The sequence below is a fragment of the Ovis canadensis genome, chromosome 2 (genome assembly GCF_042477335.2).
Source record: "Ovis canadensis isolate MfBH-ARS-UI-01 breed Bighorn chromosome 2, ARS-UI_OviCan_v2, whole genome shotgun sequence".
Taxonomy (NCBI): Eukaryota; Metazoa; Chordata; class Mammalia; order Artiodactyla; family Bovidae; genus Ovis; species Ovis canadensis.
The window spans coordinates 147,623,545-147,643,604 of record NC_091246.1 but is presented as its reverse complement, the minus strand read 5'-3'; the positions used below and the strand labels follow the sequence as shown (position 1 = coordinate 147,643,604).

The window sequence follows — 20,060 nt, the reverse complement described above, 5'->3', positions numbered from 1 at the left end:
AGTCAGGAAATAGTTGATATTAATTGAATGATAGCATTCAATTAAAGCATGAATTAGTATGAATTCAATAAAGTATGAATTCAATTCTCTCAGAGACTTATACAACAAACCTACATAATTTGTGCATGTCTATATATTACAGATCTTAAGAGAATTTCAAGTTAAGTGAGCCATTTTTATTCCATTAGATATATAAGTACATATTTTTATATACTGCACAGATATAGAGATAGACTGACAGATTATTGATATGTAGATAGGTTGGTAGATAAAACTTTTATTAAAACAATGCTGGCAATGCCTAGCAAAATGCTATAGAGATAGGTGGTGCTCAGTAGCTGTTGGTAGAATAAATAAATATATAGGTGAAGTGATATGAGGTCACTCACATTTAGAGATGCAGTAATTTCAAAGGAAAAAGTTGCTACTTTAATTTTTTTTACAAATGTTTTGCATCATCACTCTCATAGGCTCCAATAGTCCAACCAGCTTCAGGGAGCACTCATAGCTTCAGGCAGCGCTAGTACTAAATGAAGTACAACTGGAGTCTTCACTTCCAAGTATATACAGTTATACAAAGGGTCACGACTCGCATTTGCCTTGACTCTTCTTTCCCCTTTATAGTGAAAATAAGGATAAAATATTATCTTTTATTGTCATCACAAATATATCAACTTAATTTGTTGATGCCATAGAAACTCTGCCCAATGCATTCTACTGTTGTTTTTACATAATGCTTGATAATGCATTGATTTACCAACTCAATGAATAATAACAATTTACAAAAGAAAAAGAACATACAAGTTAGTTTATCACCAATAAGATCTTTTATGAAAAGAACATTTGAAAATAAATTTTCCTATTTTGAAAGGTTCTTTACTTTCTGTATGTGTTTGCTGCCTTTGTGTATCTTTTGGTTTCTTGATACAGGCTTCCCTCTAGTGATTTCAGTTGCTCTTTATAGCATAACAGCACTGACCATGTTCTTCCATAAACGTTCCAACCATTTGTAATGTTATCAGGAGAACTCTGCTAAGTATACTTTGTCAGTGATTAACATATTATTGCTATATGCATCAACTTCAGTAACTCTGCCTACCAATTATGAAATATTCAGTATCAAAGATTATCAACTGAAATATTAAAAAATAAAATCATAGGATTTTATAGAACTTTCATTTTTAAACTAGATTTTTATAAAATCATAAAGCTTTCACATTCCTAAAAAAAAAGTTATTTTTATCCATGCATTCACTTCTTGACATTTAGAGGGGAGGATCTACTCTCTAACAGGAAGATAAACATCAAGATTTGAAGATGTATGAGTTCAGTTAAAGGAGAATGTCATATTATCAAATAATGACTGTGAAATGTGATAGGTAGGTAATAGAGATATGTACTGACCATATAGGAATATGATAATAAGAGCAAGAACAGGTAACTCTGTACAGAAAAGTCAGGAAAGGTTTCAAAGAAAATACAGTTTTTGAGTCAAGGCTCAAAAGTGTGTAGTGAATGAGGAAAAACCCTAACATGAAGCTCAAACTATAGGGATATCAAATTTTATGCTGTAAAATTTTACAGTAAATTTTTTAAAAAGTGAAGAGAGAAAACTCGGGGCAAAAATAAAACAGGTTTGAATTCAAATATATCCAATATCCAAATAGACAAACACAATATATCAACCACAAATTTTTATGTTCATCACTTAAAGAACTGATTATTCTTTCAAGTCTTGAATCAACTGACATTTTTGTTAACATAAACAGCACATTTTGGGTATTATTTCCGCTTGTTTGACAATGGTACAAACCCTTCTTGGTTTTATTAAGAATGAGGTTAGTGATGGGTAAAATTGCTGAATTACTAGCATTGAGAATGAGCTATTTTTTCCACTTTAGTGAGGCAGTTATCAACTACTCTTCTGCCAGTCTTGCATCACACTTTATTTTAATGGATGTCCTTCTAAGAGTCACAATAATAATGAGTCATCATAAAAAAACTGTCTTTTTTCTTCCCTTACTCATTATGGTAGCATGAGTTTGCATTTTTATCAGTGGAAATGTACAATGCCTTTTCTTACAGTGATAAGAACAATGGCAAATTAAGTAGGTGAAGTGCAGAATCTTTTCTGTGCTGGAGAAATCCCTTTTGGAGAAATGTACATCCATGGAAATTTTGTAATATACTTGATTAATCCATGAGCTGATATCAGATTGGCATGAGTTATGCAAACATTATAGCTTTTTTTTATTTTGCCTGATATTGTCTAGATTCCAAAATTAGAGCATATATATCATATGTTTCTTTTCAGGGATAAATGAGATTTTTTTTTAAGTTAAGTGTGATTTAGTAAGTTACCCATAGTAACTTATGACATACCTAGTATAAAGGAGGGTGTGAGTACTGATTTTGGTTAATCCACCTATGAACCCAAAATTGTATTTTTCTTCTTGCAGCCAATCTATATTTGAATTTAATTTTTAAAGTATTAATACCAATTTTGTGAACTTTTCATGTGAATTTATGTATGGTGTTCTGGCCAGAATTCTTTATTGTATTTATTTGTGTAATTGGATTTCTTCCTGATCGTTATGACAATCCATCCTTTTATCTAATACTTCAGTCTATAGACACCAACACTTGGGAAGAAAGAAAGTCAGATTTAAAATCCAACTCCACTACTTACAAAATATGAAACACAGTAAATAATGGAAACAAAAAATTGGAATATTTTAAGACAGGCTTTATGTAAATTACAGAAAACAGGGGGCAGTAAAATTGATGCCTTGACACTAACATGCCGAACTAGTGTAACAGTTATAGTTCTGTTTCATAATAGCACATAAGTGCTGAAGTAGAAGCTTATAACTCTAAACTAAATTTATGTATCCTTGTACTGTTTATGTATTTATGTTGTGTCATCTCCCACAAGAAAATATATTTAGAGATGATAGGCCTGGATTATTTTAAACCAAGTAGATATACATAAAGTGTTAGCCCCAGAAAATGATAATTTTTTTAAATGTGTTGAAATATATTTATTTACTGTTTTTCTACTCCCAACATTTTACTTTTATCTTTCTCAACACATCAAGTTAACATACTGACTTTATTCTTTCAGCCTGACAATTAGCAGCAAGTATCAGAAACTCAAATTTCTATGGTTCCAGGCAGATTTGGTATTAAACATTAGTGAATGATAGGAACGGTGCCCAACTGAAAAGTATATGTCCCAACTAAGACAGGTGGCCACTACTTTGTCCAGCAAGCCACTGCCATGTTGGAATGTGAATCCAGTGTTGCCAGATCTTCAAAATTTCAAACATAAGCAGGAATCTTGATTTTTTGGTCGGTGTTATCTAGTTCAAAACCTTAAAATCATTGAGTGGGTCAAATAAATGGGTCTCTGGGTCACAGCTTGTCATATGTGCCTCTAGGCAGAGATGTGATTCTGTAGTAATGATCAAAGTGCCCTTCAATAAGGATCTTGTCACTGATCAAGTTCCCATGTCCTTTGCTCTTTCACTGTTTAATCAGTACTTCCTATTTCTCAGTGCGTCAAAAGAAACCCATAGAATATCCCCATTATATGTCGATAAAGATCTGCCATAGTTGCAAACAGTTTTTATACAAAGAAATGTTATTTGTACCCATGCATTCCTTTCTCTCTGTCATCTGCAATGGCACTTACTTTTCTCTCCATGCATGCTAAGTTGCTTCAGTCGTGTCTGACTCTTTGCAACCCCATGGACTGCAGCCTGCCAGGCTCCTCTATCCACGGGGTTGTTCTCCAGGCAAGAATACTGGAGTGGGTTGCCGTGCCCCCCTCCAGGGGATCTTCCTGACCCAGGGATTGAACCCAAGGTTGTTATGTCTCCTGAATTGGGTAGGTGAGTTTCTTACCACCACACCACCTGGGAAACCTAGGTGATGACAATAAAAGATAATACTTTTATTATTTCCTCCAGCCTAATGTTATTAATAACCTTAAATAAAACTTGATTATGCACAACTTATTATATAGAATTATGATTATTTGAACCTGAAAGAATATGGATTATTTTCTATACTCCCTCTTGAGAAAATAAAGTACACATTTGTTCATTGTTCTAACCCCTGGTCCTAGGACATTCTCAGTCAAATAGAAGGTTGAATGAAATTAATTTGTTAATGGAAGTTTTATTTTGTTTTATTCATTCATTCATTAAGTAAGCTTTTCCTTAGCATAAACTATGCATCAAGCATGTTAATAAATATCATGTGATAAATGACTAGAGCTGGAAGTATATTCTGCTTAGGAAAATATTACACTGGTCTTTAATTTAATGAGGTATAATTTAAATTTTTTCAGGTACCTTTTCAAATGCCTTTTTCAGATATTCAGTTATACCTTTATTGAAGTACAATTGAAAAAATTATAAGATATTTAAAGCATACACAGTGATAATTGGTATACTTATACACTGTGAAAGGATTCCTCCCATCTAGTTAATTAACACACCTAATGGAATATTAGGTATAAATATTAGGTTTACCCAAAAATATCTGGGTAAACTCTGGGAGTTGGTGATAGACAAGGTGGCCTGGCATGCTGTGATTCATGAGGTCACAAGGAGTCGGACACAACTGAGCGACTGAACTGGACTGAATGGAATTTAATCTACATTTTAAAGTGCAAACCTAGATTTTGGCTTCAATTCTCTGTAGGACTTTTGAGAAGTTATCAATTTTTTGTCTTAATTCTTCTTCCCAGAGAAATATAATAAGATCAAGTCATGTTTTATACACACACACACACACACACACACACACACACACACATATATATGTATATACAACTTCCCTGGTGGCTCAGTTGGTAAAGAATCTGCCTGCAATGCAGGAGACCAGCTGCAATGCAAGAGACCAGAGTTTGAGCCCCGGGTCAGGAAGATCTGCTAGAGAAGGAAATGGCAATCCACTCCAGTATTCTGGCCTGGAAAATTCCATGGAGAGAGGAGCCTTTCAGGCTACAGTCCAAGGGGTCACAAGAGTTGGACATGACTTAGCAAATACATATATACATACATACATATAATGTAAATATATATATGCAAATATATGACTGCCACTTTATTAAATTTGACCCTATATACCAAATAGACTTGAGGGGAAAAAGCCAAACACTGCAAGTATACTAGCAAGAAAAAAAATCACAAGTCAAGATCTCATGAATTAATTTTAATATAAACTTATTCTTGGTTTAAAGGTTTAGAACTTAATCACTTAAAACTATTTAACTCCATGTTTAAAAAGAAAACCTCTAGTGCTTCTATTTGATTAATAACAATAATTCACCTTTGCTCACTTGACTATTCTTTAGTAAGACAACATTTTTATTAATGAAATCCCATATCAAAAACAGTACTTGCTAATCATGTAAATTATCAAAAGTAAAGTGAAATCCCAACTTCAAAGGTGTTCAAATAGATGTGTTCTTGGAGAGTCATCTGTCTACATTCTATTTTTTGATGGTAAGATTTTTAGCAGTGTGCCAAATGCTTCATATCAATCAATCAATCATATATTTGCATCAGATCCCATCCCAGAGTAACAGCAGGGATGGACCACCAAAGTTAGCAGCAGTTTCAACCACCCAGTTCAGTCAGGATCACCTGCGCTAACTTAACTGGAGAAGGCAACGGCATAACTAAAATCAAAAGCAGCCTGATGTGTGGTGATGGAGATATGCTAGCATAATATGGCCTGTTTATATTGGTTTTATGTAATGGTTATACTCTTAAATTAGACTCTAGATCTGCCACCAAATCAGAAGGTCAGCTTGAACACAGGAATGTCTTTCTGTAATATGAAAAATCTGGCTTATAAACCACAATATTGATATATTTCTTTTTCATCAGGGATTTTCACTTTCTTTTCGAGATTCATCTCTGTCATATGGGGTATGAGTTGCCTCATTAACAGTCGTTGCTTTCTAAGGGTGGTGAACAGAATACTGGCTCCTGAAGATACCTGTGTCTTAATCCTCAGGATTTGTGGATATGTTAAGTTATGTGACAAAGAAGAATTAAGGTTGAAGATGGAATTACAGCTGCCAAGTAGCTAACCTTTTGACAGGGAGATAATCCTGGATTCTGCGGATTAGTCCAATGTAATCACAAGGGTCCATAAAAGTGAAAGGGGGATCAGAAGAGAAAATCAGCAAGATGGCAGAGAGAGAAAAAGTTTAACTAGAAGGAGGCCATGAGCCAGTGAAAGTGGGCAGCCCCTAGAACTGCTGGAGGCGAGAGAATGGATCCTCCCCTAGAGCCTGCTAACACCCAGCAAGACCCATTCAGTGTTTCTGACCTATACAACTGTAAGATACTGTTTGTGGTCATTTGTTACAACAGTCAAGCAAAGCAATATACTGAGGAAACAACTTTTTTCAGAAGTCTCTTTCACCGAAATTACACTGATAAAAGTTAAAAATTTCAGAATTTTCTTAAAGCATGTCTATTCATTCATTCATTTTCAGGAGGTAATCTGTAGCAACCAGGTCAACATTTCAAGACGCAGCCAGGAAATGGAAAGAAATGAACCAGAAATTTCCGAAGCACACAAAATTGATGTTCTTGGAACAGAAATGGTAACTACTTAGAAAAAACACTTTCCACACAGTTTCCAGAACTGTGTGGACATTCTGATCTTGTTATAAACAATTGCTTTTATACTCCTTTATGTATTTAGTACCAATACACATCAGTGTCTCTTTCCCAACTTTGAAGTCTTTGAAATATAAAATGAGCACCCTGAAAATATAAGGGTACTTTAGATGTCCATTCATATATGTTCTGTTACAGCATGAGCTCATTAAAACAAATGATCAGTGTTTAATTTGCATCTCTCTATGTGTACTGAAGTCTTGGATGAAAATCACTCTGCAATGTAGAATACATGTACAATCCTGAAATAACTGATTTCTTAAAAGCAATTATTTATTTAAAATTATCTTTAAACACAGGTCTCTCATCTTGAAAAGCACACTGAGGAAATAAATCAAGCTTCTCAGCTCCATCAATATGTTCAAGAAACAGGTAAGAATCTGATATTATTTGATTTGAATATACCTTTTTACTGTTGATGCTTCTGTGTTTGAATAGAGGACTTCCAAAGCACAAGCCTTCCCACTAAATAAAGTTAGTAACTATTACTCATGATTCTAACGGAGACAGGACAGTATTTCTATTATAATTAGGTTCTGTCTATGCTAAGAGATGCAATAAGCTTCTAAAATAGTTCATTGCCCTTCAACTTTATGATGTATCCAAAAAGCCTAGAAAGTGATAAGCCAGTCACCTCTGAATTGTTTTTGCCTTAGGGATCTAGAATAAACTTGATGTTTATCAAGCTCCTTGGGAACAGAAAAGTTATCTAGATTGTATTACTTTTATTTTATTTTTTTGTATATGACTTTAATTCCAGTTAATTTTGCTGCAGAATACAAATACTTTAGTTGAGAGTATTACAGATATGAGATCTCTGATTTGATTGTGGACAGCTGAGGTTATTTTGTTTTTGTTTTTGTTTTAAATTTTTTTATTTTTTTAACCTTTTGGCTAAGATCAAGTGTAGACTGTATTACTTTTAATGATAATCTTCCCTAGTGGATCAGACGGTAAAGCGTCTGCCTACAATGCAGGAGACCTGGGTTCAATCCCTGGGTCGGGAAGATCTCCTGGAGAAGGAAATGGCAACCCACTCCAGTATCTTGCCTGGAAAATCCCAGGGACGGAGGAGTCTGGTGGGCTACAGTTCATGGGGTCGCAAAGAGTCGAACACAACTGAGTGACTTCACTTTCACTTCACTTTAATGATAGATACAAGCATGTTTAAGTCTAATTCTCCAACCTACAGATATGAGATTAGATTCCAGGCAAACTTGTGCAGATCTGCATAAAATGGGTACAGAGTGTCTTGCCTGTAAAAGGGGAATGAGTTTTGCTGTTCCTAAGTGCTAAAAGGGAAGATTTAAGCCAACAGTGACCCAGATGTTACTTAACTATATCTGAATTTGGTTTTATGGTAGTTTTGCTTAAGGAAGTAGATCCTTTCTTGTTCTTCTGCTGTTCTTTTCTTGTTTTATAACTTTTATTATTATTTGAGCGCAACAGTAAAACATGCTTGTAGAAAATTTGGAAAATATATACAATCAAAATAAATAACAACTTCATAACTTATGACTTTCCATCCAGTAACCACCATCATTTTTCTTCCTATATTTTTTGACATCTACTAACTTACCTAATGTAGTAGTACCATATGTATACACTTATATCCTGAATACTTTTATTTAACGTATGTTATAAGAAGTTTTCCATAGTATTATAATGACTTCTCAAACATCATGTTTATTAGTTACATAATATCCATGGTGTTCTTTTCTGTTTTTAGTCATAGATACACCTGAAGATGAAGAGGTTCCAAAGGTTTCAACTAAGTTTTTAAAAGAACAATTTGAAAAGTCTGTCCAGGAGAAGGTCCTTTATTCTGACAAAGAATTGACCCCAGCCAAGCAGATTAAGGTAAGACAATTTCTCTGCACAGAGACATGTTAAGTATAAAACCACATGTAAACACATAACATTTTCGAATTATTGACTGAAGAGGTTTTTCAATAGCAAAAAATATCCTAAACCAGTCCTTATTCTGTTCCAGAAGAAGAATATTTTTCTACATGAGAAAAGCAGTACAGAGAATTAAAACTTTTCTCACTAAAGCAAATTAGGGGAGAAAAAATTATATATGCACTTAAGTTTAATAATTAACATTAGATAAAGTAATAAAGCCAGTTTTCAAATGTCATCTACTTACTCTGTTGTGTCTAAAATTCCAAGGAAAACGAAACAACCCTCAAAAGTACTTTAATTGTTTCCCTCTAGATTACTCTGCATAGCACATTAAGTAAAGAAGGAAAGACAGTCAAAATTATGGGTAAATGTTAAAATACTGAGTTCCTGATGTATTGAATAGGGAATGTAATTCTAAAAAGTGCAAATGGATTATAGGAAAGGTAGTAACATATACTGAATGTTGCTTTGAAGTAGGTCTCTAAATGGAGTCTATCACCTGTTGTTCCCAAGGGAGACATCGTAGCATGGGCAGGTGAAAGGCAGTGCCCAGAAAGTCTCCACCAGTATACTCATCTTTATAAGATTTGATTTTCTCTCCCTTAAAGATTGAAAGTGAATCTGAAGAGACTTTAAAGCCATCATCAATTGTGGGTACCTCTTCTACTTCTTACACTTCAACCAGCCAGAGGAAGGAAACATCAGCCACCAGATACAGTGACCACAGGGCTGCTTCCTCAACTCTGGCACAAATTAATGCCACTCCTTCGGAAAAGACAGAAGAATTTCCTCCTCCCCCACCTGACATGCTTCAACCTCCAGTCGATGTGACAGCATTTTCCCAGTCCCCTGAACTCCCCAACCTTCCTAGAATACCACCAGTCCCCAAAGAAGTATACTCCAAACAAAGAAATTTGTATGAATTAAACCGTTTATATAAACACATCCATCCTGAGTTAAGGAAAAACTTAGAAAAAGATTATATCAGTGAGGTTTCTGAGATTGTTTCTCGTCAAATGAATGTGGGGAGCTCAGTTTCAGCAGATGTGCAACAAGCCCGGTATGTTTTTGAAAATACGAAGGACAGTTCTCAAAAAGGTCTGAACTCAGAAAGAGAACACTTGGAGTGGGATGAAATTCTGAAGGGGGAGGTGCAGTCCATGAGATGGATCTTTGAGAATCAGCCATTAGATTCCATCAACAATGGCTCTCCAGATGAAGACAACATCTCCAAGGGCATTGCTGATCAAGAAATCATCGGTGGTGGTGACGTGAAATATACCACATGGATGTTTGAAACCCAACCCATCGATACTCTGGGGGATCATTCTTCTGGCACTGAGGAACATGCCGAGAGAATTCCTGAGCTAGCCAGAGGAGATGTCCACACAGCTCGGTGGATGTTTGAAACAAAGCCATTAGACTCGATGAATAAATTGCATCAGAGTCAAGAAGAATCAACAGCAACTGCCATAAAGGACATAACTGGGGGAGATGTCAAGACTGTGAGATACATGTTTGAAACTCAACATCTGGATCAACTTGGGCAACTTCACTCAGTAGATGAGTTGCACCTACTGCAACTCAGATCTGAGCTCAAAGAAATTAAGGGGAATGTTAAGAGAAGTATAAAATGTTTTGAAACGCAACCATTATATGTTATTAGAGACGGCTCAGGTCAAATGCTAGAAATTAAAACTGTTCACAGAGAAGATGTTGAAAAGGGTGATGTGAGAACAGCACGTTGGATGTTTGAAACACAGCCCCTAGATACAATTAACAAAGATATAACAGAAATTAAAGTCGTCAGAGGAATATCCATGGAAGAAAATGTCAAAGGTGGGGTGAGTAGGGCCAAGTGGTTGTTTGAAACTCAACCTTTGGAGAAAATCAAAGAAGAGACAGAAGAGGTCATCGTTGAAAAGGAAACAGTAATAGGTACAGATGTCTCTAAAAAGTGTTGGATGTTTGAAACACAGCCATTAGATATTCTGAAAGAAGTTCCTGATGCAGACCATCTAAAGTCTGAAGAGATAATAGGGGGTGATGTGCAAACTACTAAGCAACTATTTGAAACACTTCCAATAGAGGCTTTAAAAGATAGCCCTGATGTAGGAAAACTTCAAAAAATTACTGCTTCTGAAGAAGAAAAGGGGGATGTCAGGCACCAAAAATGGATTTTCGAAACCCAACCTCTGGAAGAGATTAGAGAAGATAAAAAAGAGTACATACGAACAGTGAAACTTGAAGAAGTTGACAGAGGAGATGTAAGGAATTATACACATATCTTTGAGTCAAACAACTTGATTAAATTTGATGCATCACATAAAATAGAGGTGGAAGGAGTCACAAGAGGTGCTGTAGAGCTAAATAAATCACTCTTTGAAACAACACCATTATATGCCATTCAAGATCACCTTGGAAAATACCATCAAGTAAAGACAGTCCAGCAAGAAGAAATCCTAAGAGGTGATGTAAGAAGCTGTAGGTGGCTTTTTGAAACAAGGCCCATTGATCAGTTTGATGAAAGCATTCATAAATATCAGATAATTAGAGGAATATCTGCTCAAGAAATACAGACTGGGAATGTAAAATCTGCTAAGTGGCTATTTGAAACCCAACCACTTGATTCGATTAAACAATTCAGCAATATGGAAGAAGTAGAAAGTAAAACTGAACAAGTCACTGATATTGTTAAAGGGGATGTCAAAACCTGTAGATGGCTTTTTGAAACCCAGCCAATGGAATCTCTTTATGAAAAAGTTTCACTAATGACTGGCAGTAAAGAAATTCATAAGGGAGATGTGAAGGCCTGTACATGGCTCTTTGAAACTCAGCCACTTGATACGATAAAAGATGACTCTGAAGCAACAGTCAAACTGCAAACTGTGAAACAAGAGGAAATCCATGGTGGGGATGTTCGTACAACATGCTTCCTTTTTGAGACAGAAAATCTGGACAGCATACAAGGAGAAGAAGGAAAGGAGATCAAAGCCATAGAAGTGGATATCCAAGCTGGGGATGTCGCCAGCATGCGGCATAAATTTGAAAGTCAGTCCTTAGATTCTATAAGTTCTGGTTCAGAGGAGGTTTTGAGAAAGATCAAAACCCTAAAGACGGAAGATATTCAGAAAGGCAATGTTTTACATTGTAGGTGGCTCTTTGAAAACCAACCAATTGATATGATAAAAGAAAGTCAAGAAGGTGATGAATTAGTTAAGACAGTGACAGACATACAAGGTGGAAATGTAAGAAAGGGGTGCTTTATCTTTGAGACTTTTTCTTTAGATGAGATTAAAGAAGAATCGGACTATATTAGCACCAAGAAAACAATTACTGAAGAAGTAATAAAGGGTGACATAAAAAGCTATAGAATGCTCTTTGAAACCCAGCCACTCTATGCAATTCAAGATCGAGAAGGGTTTTATCATGAAGTCACTACAGTTAAAAAGGAAGAGGTAATTCACGGAGATGTACGGGGGACAAGGTGGCTTTTTGAAACAAAACCATTAGACTCAATTAATGAATCTGAGACTGTGTATGTGATTAAATCTGTCACACAAGAAGACATTCAGAAGGGAGATGTTAGTTCTGTTAGATACAAATTTGAAACCCAGCCACTGGATCAGATTGCAAAAGAATCATGTGATATTGTGCCCACTGTGAACTGTATTCAAGGTGGGGATGTAAGGACAGGTAAACAATTCTTTGAGTCTGAAAATTTGGATAAGAATACTTATGTAAGAACAGTAAGTGTCAATGAAATACAGAAGGGCAATGTTAAAACATCCACGTGGCTATTTGAGACCCATACTCTAGATGAACTGAGAGGAGAAGGGTCAGAATATGAAAATATCAAAACAGTCACCCAGGAAGATATGCAGAAAGGTGATGTGAAGCAGGCAGTATGGCTCTTTGAAAATCAAACTTTGGATTCTATTAAGGAAGCAGATGAAAGCATCGCAAAAATCACCAAGGAAGAAATCCCTCCTGCTGATGTCAAGACAACTACATGGCTCTTTGAAACCACACCCCTTCACAGATTTACTGAAAAGAGGGTAGAAAAGGTGGAAATTATTGGCAAGAGCATTAAAGAAACCTTAGGAGAATTGTACTCTCAAAAAGTTATCGAGGCTCCTGGAATCATCATTGAAGCTGATGAGGTTGGAGATGTTCGAATGGCAAAATACAAGCTAATGAATCAAGCATCACCTGAGATACAGAAAGAAGAGATTATCAAGGTTGACCTCAGAAATATAATGGTGAACCTTCTTTCCAAAAGAGACTGTAAGAAAAGAGAGATCTTGGTCAGTGAAGAAGAGAAAGGAAATGTTAATCTGACCAAAACTCAGTTATTAAACAGATCAGCAGAATTTCATGCTGAAAAAGAAGAGATAGTGAGTGGTGATGTCCAACAAGCAATAAAAAACCTGTTCTCTGAGGAAAGATCTGTAAAGAAAGGTATTTTGATTCAGGAAGATGAGAGAGGCGATATTAACATGACTATCTATTGTCTTCTCCATGAAAATGCTGCTGACACAATTAAGCGTGAAGAAATAGTAGGGGGTGATGTAAAACGTACGATTCATAATTTGCTATCTTCCATATCAAACAATAAAGTATCTGAAAGGGCTAAAATTGATGCCTCTGAGAGAGGAAATGTTCAGTTTTTTACAACATGCATAGAAACTGGAGCTTTGGATTATCTCAGACAACTCCAGACAGGCTCAAATGAAATACTGACAGGTGGGAAACAACAAAAAGAGGAAGAAATAATCGGTGGTGATGTAGAAGGCACAAAACTGTTATTAAAGAAAAGGCAATCTCAGGTTGAACGTACTGTTAATGAAACTGACATCATCCCAGGAGATGTGCTTAACACAGTCAAGGTTTTTCTGACAGAGCCTCAGAAAACATCTTGTAAGTTACCCAAAGAAGAAATTATTAAAGGTGATGTGAAGTCAACCCTAAACTCCCTCAGCCAGGCCGTAAGTCAGAGAACAGTGGCTAAAACAGAAGAAATTTTAAAAGGTGACATGCTGACCTCCCTCAAGTCACTTAAGGAATCAAGTCAAAAATGGAAAGACTCTAGACAGCCTGATGTCATCCCTGGGGATATTGAGAAAGCTATTGAATGCCTTGAAAAGACTGCACATACGAGGACAGAAATACTGAAAAAGGAGCTTATCCTAGATGACCTTGAGGCATCATTAAGGAGTCTAAAAGAAACACAAAGAGCTTTCAAAGAGGTAAATAAAAGTGCAGTCAAAGACGATGTGCACACTGTGATGGCAGGCTCCAAAGAAGAGCAGAAAAGAGGGATTCATCAGGTGGCTGTCCAGAGGGACAAGAAAAGCATTCTTCAGCCAAGACCAGGACCCTTTGAGCCAGCAGCCAGGTGGCAGGAGGGAGGAGACATTCTCAATCAAACTGTAAACAAATCTTGTCATGGAGATTTAATGGAAGAAAGAACTGAGGTTAATCTTCCAAAAGCCCCCAAAGGCCCTATAAAGATCGTCATAGATCGCGAACAAAACAATGATGCTCTTGAGAAAAACCTTAGAAAACTATCTAATTCACACCAAGTGGGTATCGGTATCTGGACTGATAACACGACAGAGCAACATCTTAGGGATGAACATGTAAGCGGACAGTTGACTTCAACCCTGTCAGTTAGGGAACATCGAAAAACCAAGGAAGCAGAGACAGAGAGAGGACAGAAGAAGGAGGCTGTCTTTTTGCAATCTACTGATAAAACAACTGGAAAGCAACAGACTGAAACTTGCCAACTGGGGAATGACCACCAGCAGATTGAGGCTTTCCCGGTCAAGTGTTCTAAAAATCCCCAAAACACTAAAACATCAATAGATACACAAAGCTCTAGGCCTGGTTTAACCCAGGCTCCAGTCTACAAGATGGTTGGAGAAACACGTGAGGTTTCAGAGGACTTTCAGAAGCAGACTCTGTTAAAGCAAGAAAAGCAATATTCTAGTAAAGATATAATGAAAAAGAATGTGACCCCTCAACCAGGGTGGCAGACTTTGCCTGTGAATCAAGACATGTCAGATGTAACAGAAGCAAAAGTCTCCCAAAAAAGCCACAATCAACTTAAAGCAACTGACAAAAAGCAGACTGATATTCATCTGAAGAGCCAGGACTTTCTAATGAAGACAAATACCACCAAAGATTTAAAAATGGCAATGGAAATGTCCTTTAATCCAATCAAATTTAACCCTGAAAATAATGCAAAGGAAAATGAGTTCCCTCTTCCACCTCCATCTCCACCTCCTCCTCTACCTTCCAATGCATCATCTGAAATTGAATTTCCTCTTCCTCCTCCACCTCCTTTAATGATGTTGCCTGAAAAAAATGTGTTTCCTCCTTCACTGTCCACTGAGAAGATACAGGCTGAATTTGAAAGTTTTCCAGGCCTCCCTCTTCCTCCACCACCAGAAGATGAGAAATTTGAAAGAGAATGTCTATCCATGTTTCCACCACCGCCCCCTCCTCCTCCAGCTCCAGCTCTAAAACCAGCACATCTCCTTTCCTCTTCTGTTCAAGAAAAGCATAATGGAACATTCATACAATACTCCCAAGAAGAAGCCTCAAGCTCTCAGGCTAAAATCATAACAGGAAAATCTGGAGGACGTTTGCCACCTCCCACACTCCCCAAACCCAAGTTCCCCAAGCAGATAGAAGTTGATTTGGAAAATTCTCTGCCAGATACAGAATGTAAAATGACTCCCTCAATGGATCAGAAAAGAGTAATAATGGCAACTAGCAGTGAACACATAGAAACAAAGCAGAACATATCTAGCAAAAGTCTTGATAAAAGAAAACAACGATCTATGGACTCTACGAGGTCTTTTTCACAGGCAGTTCCAGAAAGTTCACCAGCCAAGAAAAAACCTATCGCACCTCTCATAAAATCTCATTCATTTCCAGCAGGTTCAGGGCAGCAAAGTCCAAAACCTTATATGAGAAAATTTAAAACACCTTTAATGATTGCTGAAGAAAAATATAGGCAACAAAGAGAAGAGCTTGAAAACCAGAGACAGGGGAGTTCAGGCTACAACATAGTCAGAACAGAGAGCCAAAATCAAAACATATCAGAGCTGAAAAAGGACGTGCTGTTACAAAATACAAAGGAGGAGGTCCCCCTGACTGCAATGGATTCAGAGGTCACTGTGGCCCAGACAAACCCAGTCTCTCAAAGTCTTTCTCAAGAACTAGGGGTCTGTACAGATAACCAGATTTCCACAGCACCGGCAGTGACATTCTCTGCCAAGAGGCTCCAACATGTTCCAGCAACCTTGGAAGGCAAAGATACCATGAAAAAGGAAGTTTTGCAAAACTCAAAGGATATGATCCAATCTAAATCAGCTTGTGAAATTAAACACAGTCAGCAAGAATGTAGGACCCAGCAAACACAACAGAAGCATCTGGAGCACTTGCACTTGCCCCAAAGCAAACCAGTTTCCCCCAGTTTCAAAGTTAAAACCATCAAGGTTCCAATTCTAGATCATAAGTTAAATGAAACAAGCCACAGCTATGAAAGTCATAAAAAGCAATCTGAAGTTGATATTCAAACCATTACCAAACAACAGTACCAGGAAACTGAGAGAACAGAAGCAAGGACTGAAGGTAGTAGCAATAAGCAGTCAGTGACTGAAAAATATTATCAATTACCTGCGAAGGAAAAGAGAGCAACAATACAGTTGCCTACAGAAACCACAGGGAAAAGCCATGAAAGTAATGTCAAAATAGTTCATGAGAAGCAAAGAGAATTTAGAGAATCTGAGAGTGGGAAACCTCTAGGAAGTGAAGAAACAATTCAGGGACCGCCGATGATTGGCCCAAAGAAAGAAAGTCTAATAGTTGAAGCAAAACAAGAACACTTGAATAAATCAGCTCAGAAGGTAGTCGAACAAAAGGTTGCTGAGGCACATCTTGATTCTCAGACTCAGAATTTTCAGCAAACACATATACAGTCTTTTGAAAGTCAAGTTGAACATAAAAAATTGCCCCAGCCAAATAATCATCTTCAGGAAGAAAAATATCTTGGCGTCAAGGGCACACAACAGAAACAAGTCTTTTCTAATACTAAAGAGTCAAAGCAAGAGATTACACAGAACAAATCTTTATTTTCCTCTGTGAAAGAATCCCAGCAGGATGATGGAAAACGTGCTATAAATGTATTGGAATTCTTGAGAAAACGTGAAGAACTACAACAGATTCTGTCTAGGGTAAAAGAGTTTGAAGCAGAGCCAGATAAAAATGGCCTTAAGACATTTCAGATGCTGTTAAATATTATTCCAGTATGGCTATTAAGTGAAGAAAAAAGAGAATATGGAGTTTGCATTGCTATGGAGAATAACATAGAAAAAATCAAAGAAGAAATAACACAGATTAAGACTCAGGCAGAGGATATGCTTGTGTCCTGTGAAAATACAATTCAAACGGCCATGATATCATCTAAAGCAGGAAAGCAGAGAAATAAAGCTACCAGTCTTAATGAAACATTATCTAAAGTGTCTAATGCTAATGTCAGTTATAATAAAAATACCCAGCAGAAAGAAAATACAACTGTGGAAAAAGCAGAGCACCACCAAGTAGCAACTCATCAAGAAACTACTGCTCATCATCAAGTGAAAACGCATCAGGAAATTAAACTAGATGATGCCAAGGTTCCTCCTCCATCTTTAAAAACACGCCCACCGTCACCAACTTTCATAACGATCGAGTCTACCGCCCGGCGAACACAAACCTCTCCTAAGGATGAGCTTTCCCAGTCCCCTAAAAAGGACAGTTTTGCTGAACCATCACCAAAACTGTCACAACCAACTAGAATCCTCAGAGCAAGTATCTCCCCTTCGCCACCCAAGAGTCGTTCTGAACAACTTGTGAAACTCAAAGACACCACTGCGAAGTTATCCAGAGGGATCATCCCATGTTCATCGATAACCCCGGTTCCCATTGTGGAGAAGAGGTCTGAGATCATCACGTCTCCTGCAACACTTCGCCGTCAAATTAAGATAGAGGCTCGTGGTAGGGACTCTCCACCTACAATCACAATACCTATAACTGTCAATCATGCTGATAGTGGTTCTTTCAAAGAATCCATGGAAGCTCAAGAGGAAGTAAGGAAAGTAGAGAAAAGGTCGACTTACATTCACAAAGATGGAGTAAATTCCGCTAAAGACATAGTGCCAGATACTGAGAGTTTTGACGCAGTGGAAATCATCCGCAAAGTCGAAGGACCTCGCCTGGCAGAGCACACGCAGAGATACGAAGCAGCCAACAGGACTGTTGAAATGGCTGAAAATTTCGTGAGTGACCATGAAAATGACATAAACAGATGGTTCAGGGGATTTGAGGATGGCCTAAGTTTTGACACACAGTCAAATAGAAGAGTTTATGTAAATGGAGAAGCAAATCGTAATATAAAGCAAGAAAGCCGTTCATTTAAGGAGGAATTTGGATTGACATCTTCAGAAAGCACTAGCTTTACGGGTTTTTCTCACAGTCGTCCTAGAGAGCGACAAGAAATGATGCCTGTTAAGCTGCCCAGCATACGCTCTGAAACAAGGTCTCTCAGTGAACATTTCTCAGGTCTGGATGCATTTGAGAGTCAGGTTGTAGGGTCGAAGACGACGGTCTCTTCGTCACATGGTTCAGAAGCTGGCAGATCTCGCTTTGACTTCAAGCATGCCCCACCCACCTATGAGGATGTCATCGCTGGCCACATTTTAGATGTTTCTGATTCACCTAAAGAACTCAGGAGGAATTTTCATCAGACTTGGCAGGAGAGTGAAAGAGTTATTAAAAACTTGGGATATACAACCTCAGATGCTTCTGCAACAGAGATGGAAACCACCTTCCAAGAGGAATCTGCATTTATACGTGGTAAATGACCTTGCAAAGAGTGAAGGAAGATTAACCCTTTAAAGGCAGAGAACTAAGACGCTTTGCAATTAAAAGAGTACATGGAAAGAACTAAACAACATAACGTAAAACTAACAGCTTTCCCTGGTTGTTGCTATCCTTCCCTTTACCGTGCTTGCTTTTACTACTTTCTCTTTACAAAAGCATTTAATATGATTCACCAGCCCTGTGTGAGAGTAACAAACACTACTATATAGGTTATTGAGACCTATGTTTGTCAAGGTAAATAAGGCTTTAGATAAAGCAGCAGGTATAATAATAATTGCTATTGTGGTAGCATTCATTATTATATGGAATTAAAGATTTATTAATTATTGCATACTACTAGTACATTATACAGAGACGGCAACGGCACCCCACTCCAGTACTCTTGCCTAGAAAATCCCATCGGTGGAAGAGCCTGGTAGGCTGCAGTCCATGAGGTCGCTGAGGGTCGGACAGGACTGAGTGCCTTCACTTTCACTTTTCACTTTCATGCATTGGAGAAGGAAATGGCAATCCACTCCCGTGTTCTTGCCTGGAGAATCCCAGAGATGGGGGAGCCTGGTGGGCTGCCATCTCTGGGGTCGCACAGAGTCGGACAGACTGAAGCGACTTAGCAGCAGCAACAGCAGCAGCAGTACATTATGAGTATTTCTTATTAAAATATTATTTTATACACATGTTAAAGACAATATGAGATAATATTTCTTGACCTATTATTGATAGAATTTTAACTGCCAGACTTAAGTGGTGTTTGAGTTTGCATTCAATACAACCTGGTAATAATCCAAGAAACAATTTGCACTCTGCATATGTGCTTTAAAGATTTTCATTGATTGAGATCTCTGACAAAAGTATATTTAATTATTGTTGTTGAGTTGGATGGAATTGGCTCTCTAATGCCACTGCTATTTTTCCCCCTATAACTGATTTTCTTTTGCCTTTCGTAAACCCCAAATTATAGCTCAATTGGTCTCATTCACAGATAAACATGGACAATAATTTTAAAATATAATTATATTTGGAAGAAGAGATTTAAAACACATGAACTTAGTACAGATTTTTTAACATCAGAGAACCGTTCATTTCTTTATATTCTCCTTTTTACAATTAATGAGGCTTCACAATAAGAAGATTTGACATAATTAATGTAGCCCATTATTTTAGATAGACTGAAAGAAATAGCAAGCCTAAAAATAAAAACTGCTGAAACTAATAATTCTGCCCTTATCATATTTGCAACATATGTGTCTATTTTATCAGGTTAATATGATTTCTTAATGTACTGACTTCTGGCATAATTAAGCAAAGCTGTCTAATTTCAAATGCTGAGTTTCTGTTAACTAAAGACATAAAAAAATACAAGGAAATTGGCATTAAATATAGAAGTGTGTCTCCAATTAGAACAAAATAAATAAAGGAGATTTCTTAGTAGCCCAAATTGAGCATCAAAACATTAAAGTGTGTGTATATAATATTTTTTATATAAAGAACAGTGCACATATATGCTCATATATAAAA

The 20,060-nt window shown here is 37.0% G+C and overlaps 1 protein-coding gene across 5 annotated transcripts in view; it reads left to right on the top strand.

Moving 5' to 3' along the window:
• XIRP2 (xin actin binding repeat containing 2) overlaps positions 1–20,060 on the top strand; it is a 356,418-nt gene that overhangs the window by 328,808 nt on the left and 7,550 nt on the right. For 2 of the 5 annotated variants that reach the window (XM_069577329.1, XM_069577330.1), the window contains 4 exons: positions 6,521–6,631; positions 7,007–7,079; positions 8,437–8,567; positions 9,221–18,518. In XM_069577329.1, the coding sequence (XP_069433430.1) occupies positions 6,521–6,631; positions 7,007–7,079; positions 8,437–8,567; positions 9,221–18,518 (9,613 nt within the window). The remainder of the gene's footprint in view (positions 1–6,520; positions 6,632–7,006; positions 7,080–8,436; positions 8,568–9,220; positions 18,519–20,060) is intronic. The other 3 variants (XM_069577332.1, XM_069577333.1, XM_069577331.1) reach the window with 2 other exon arrangements.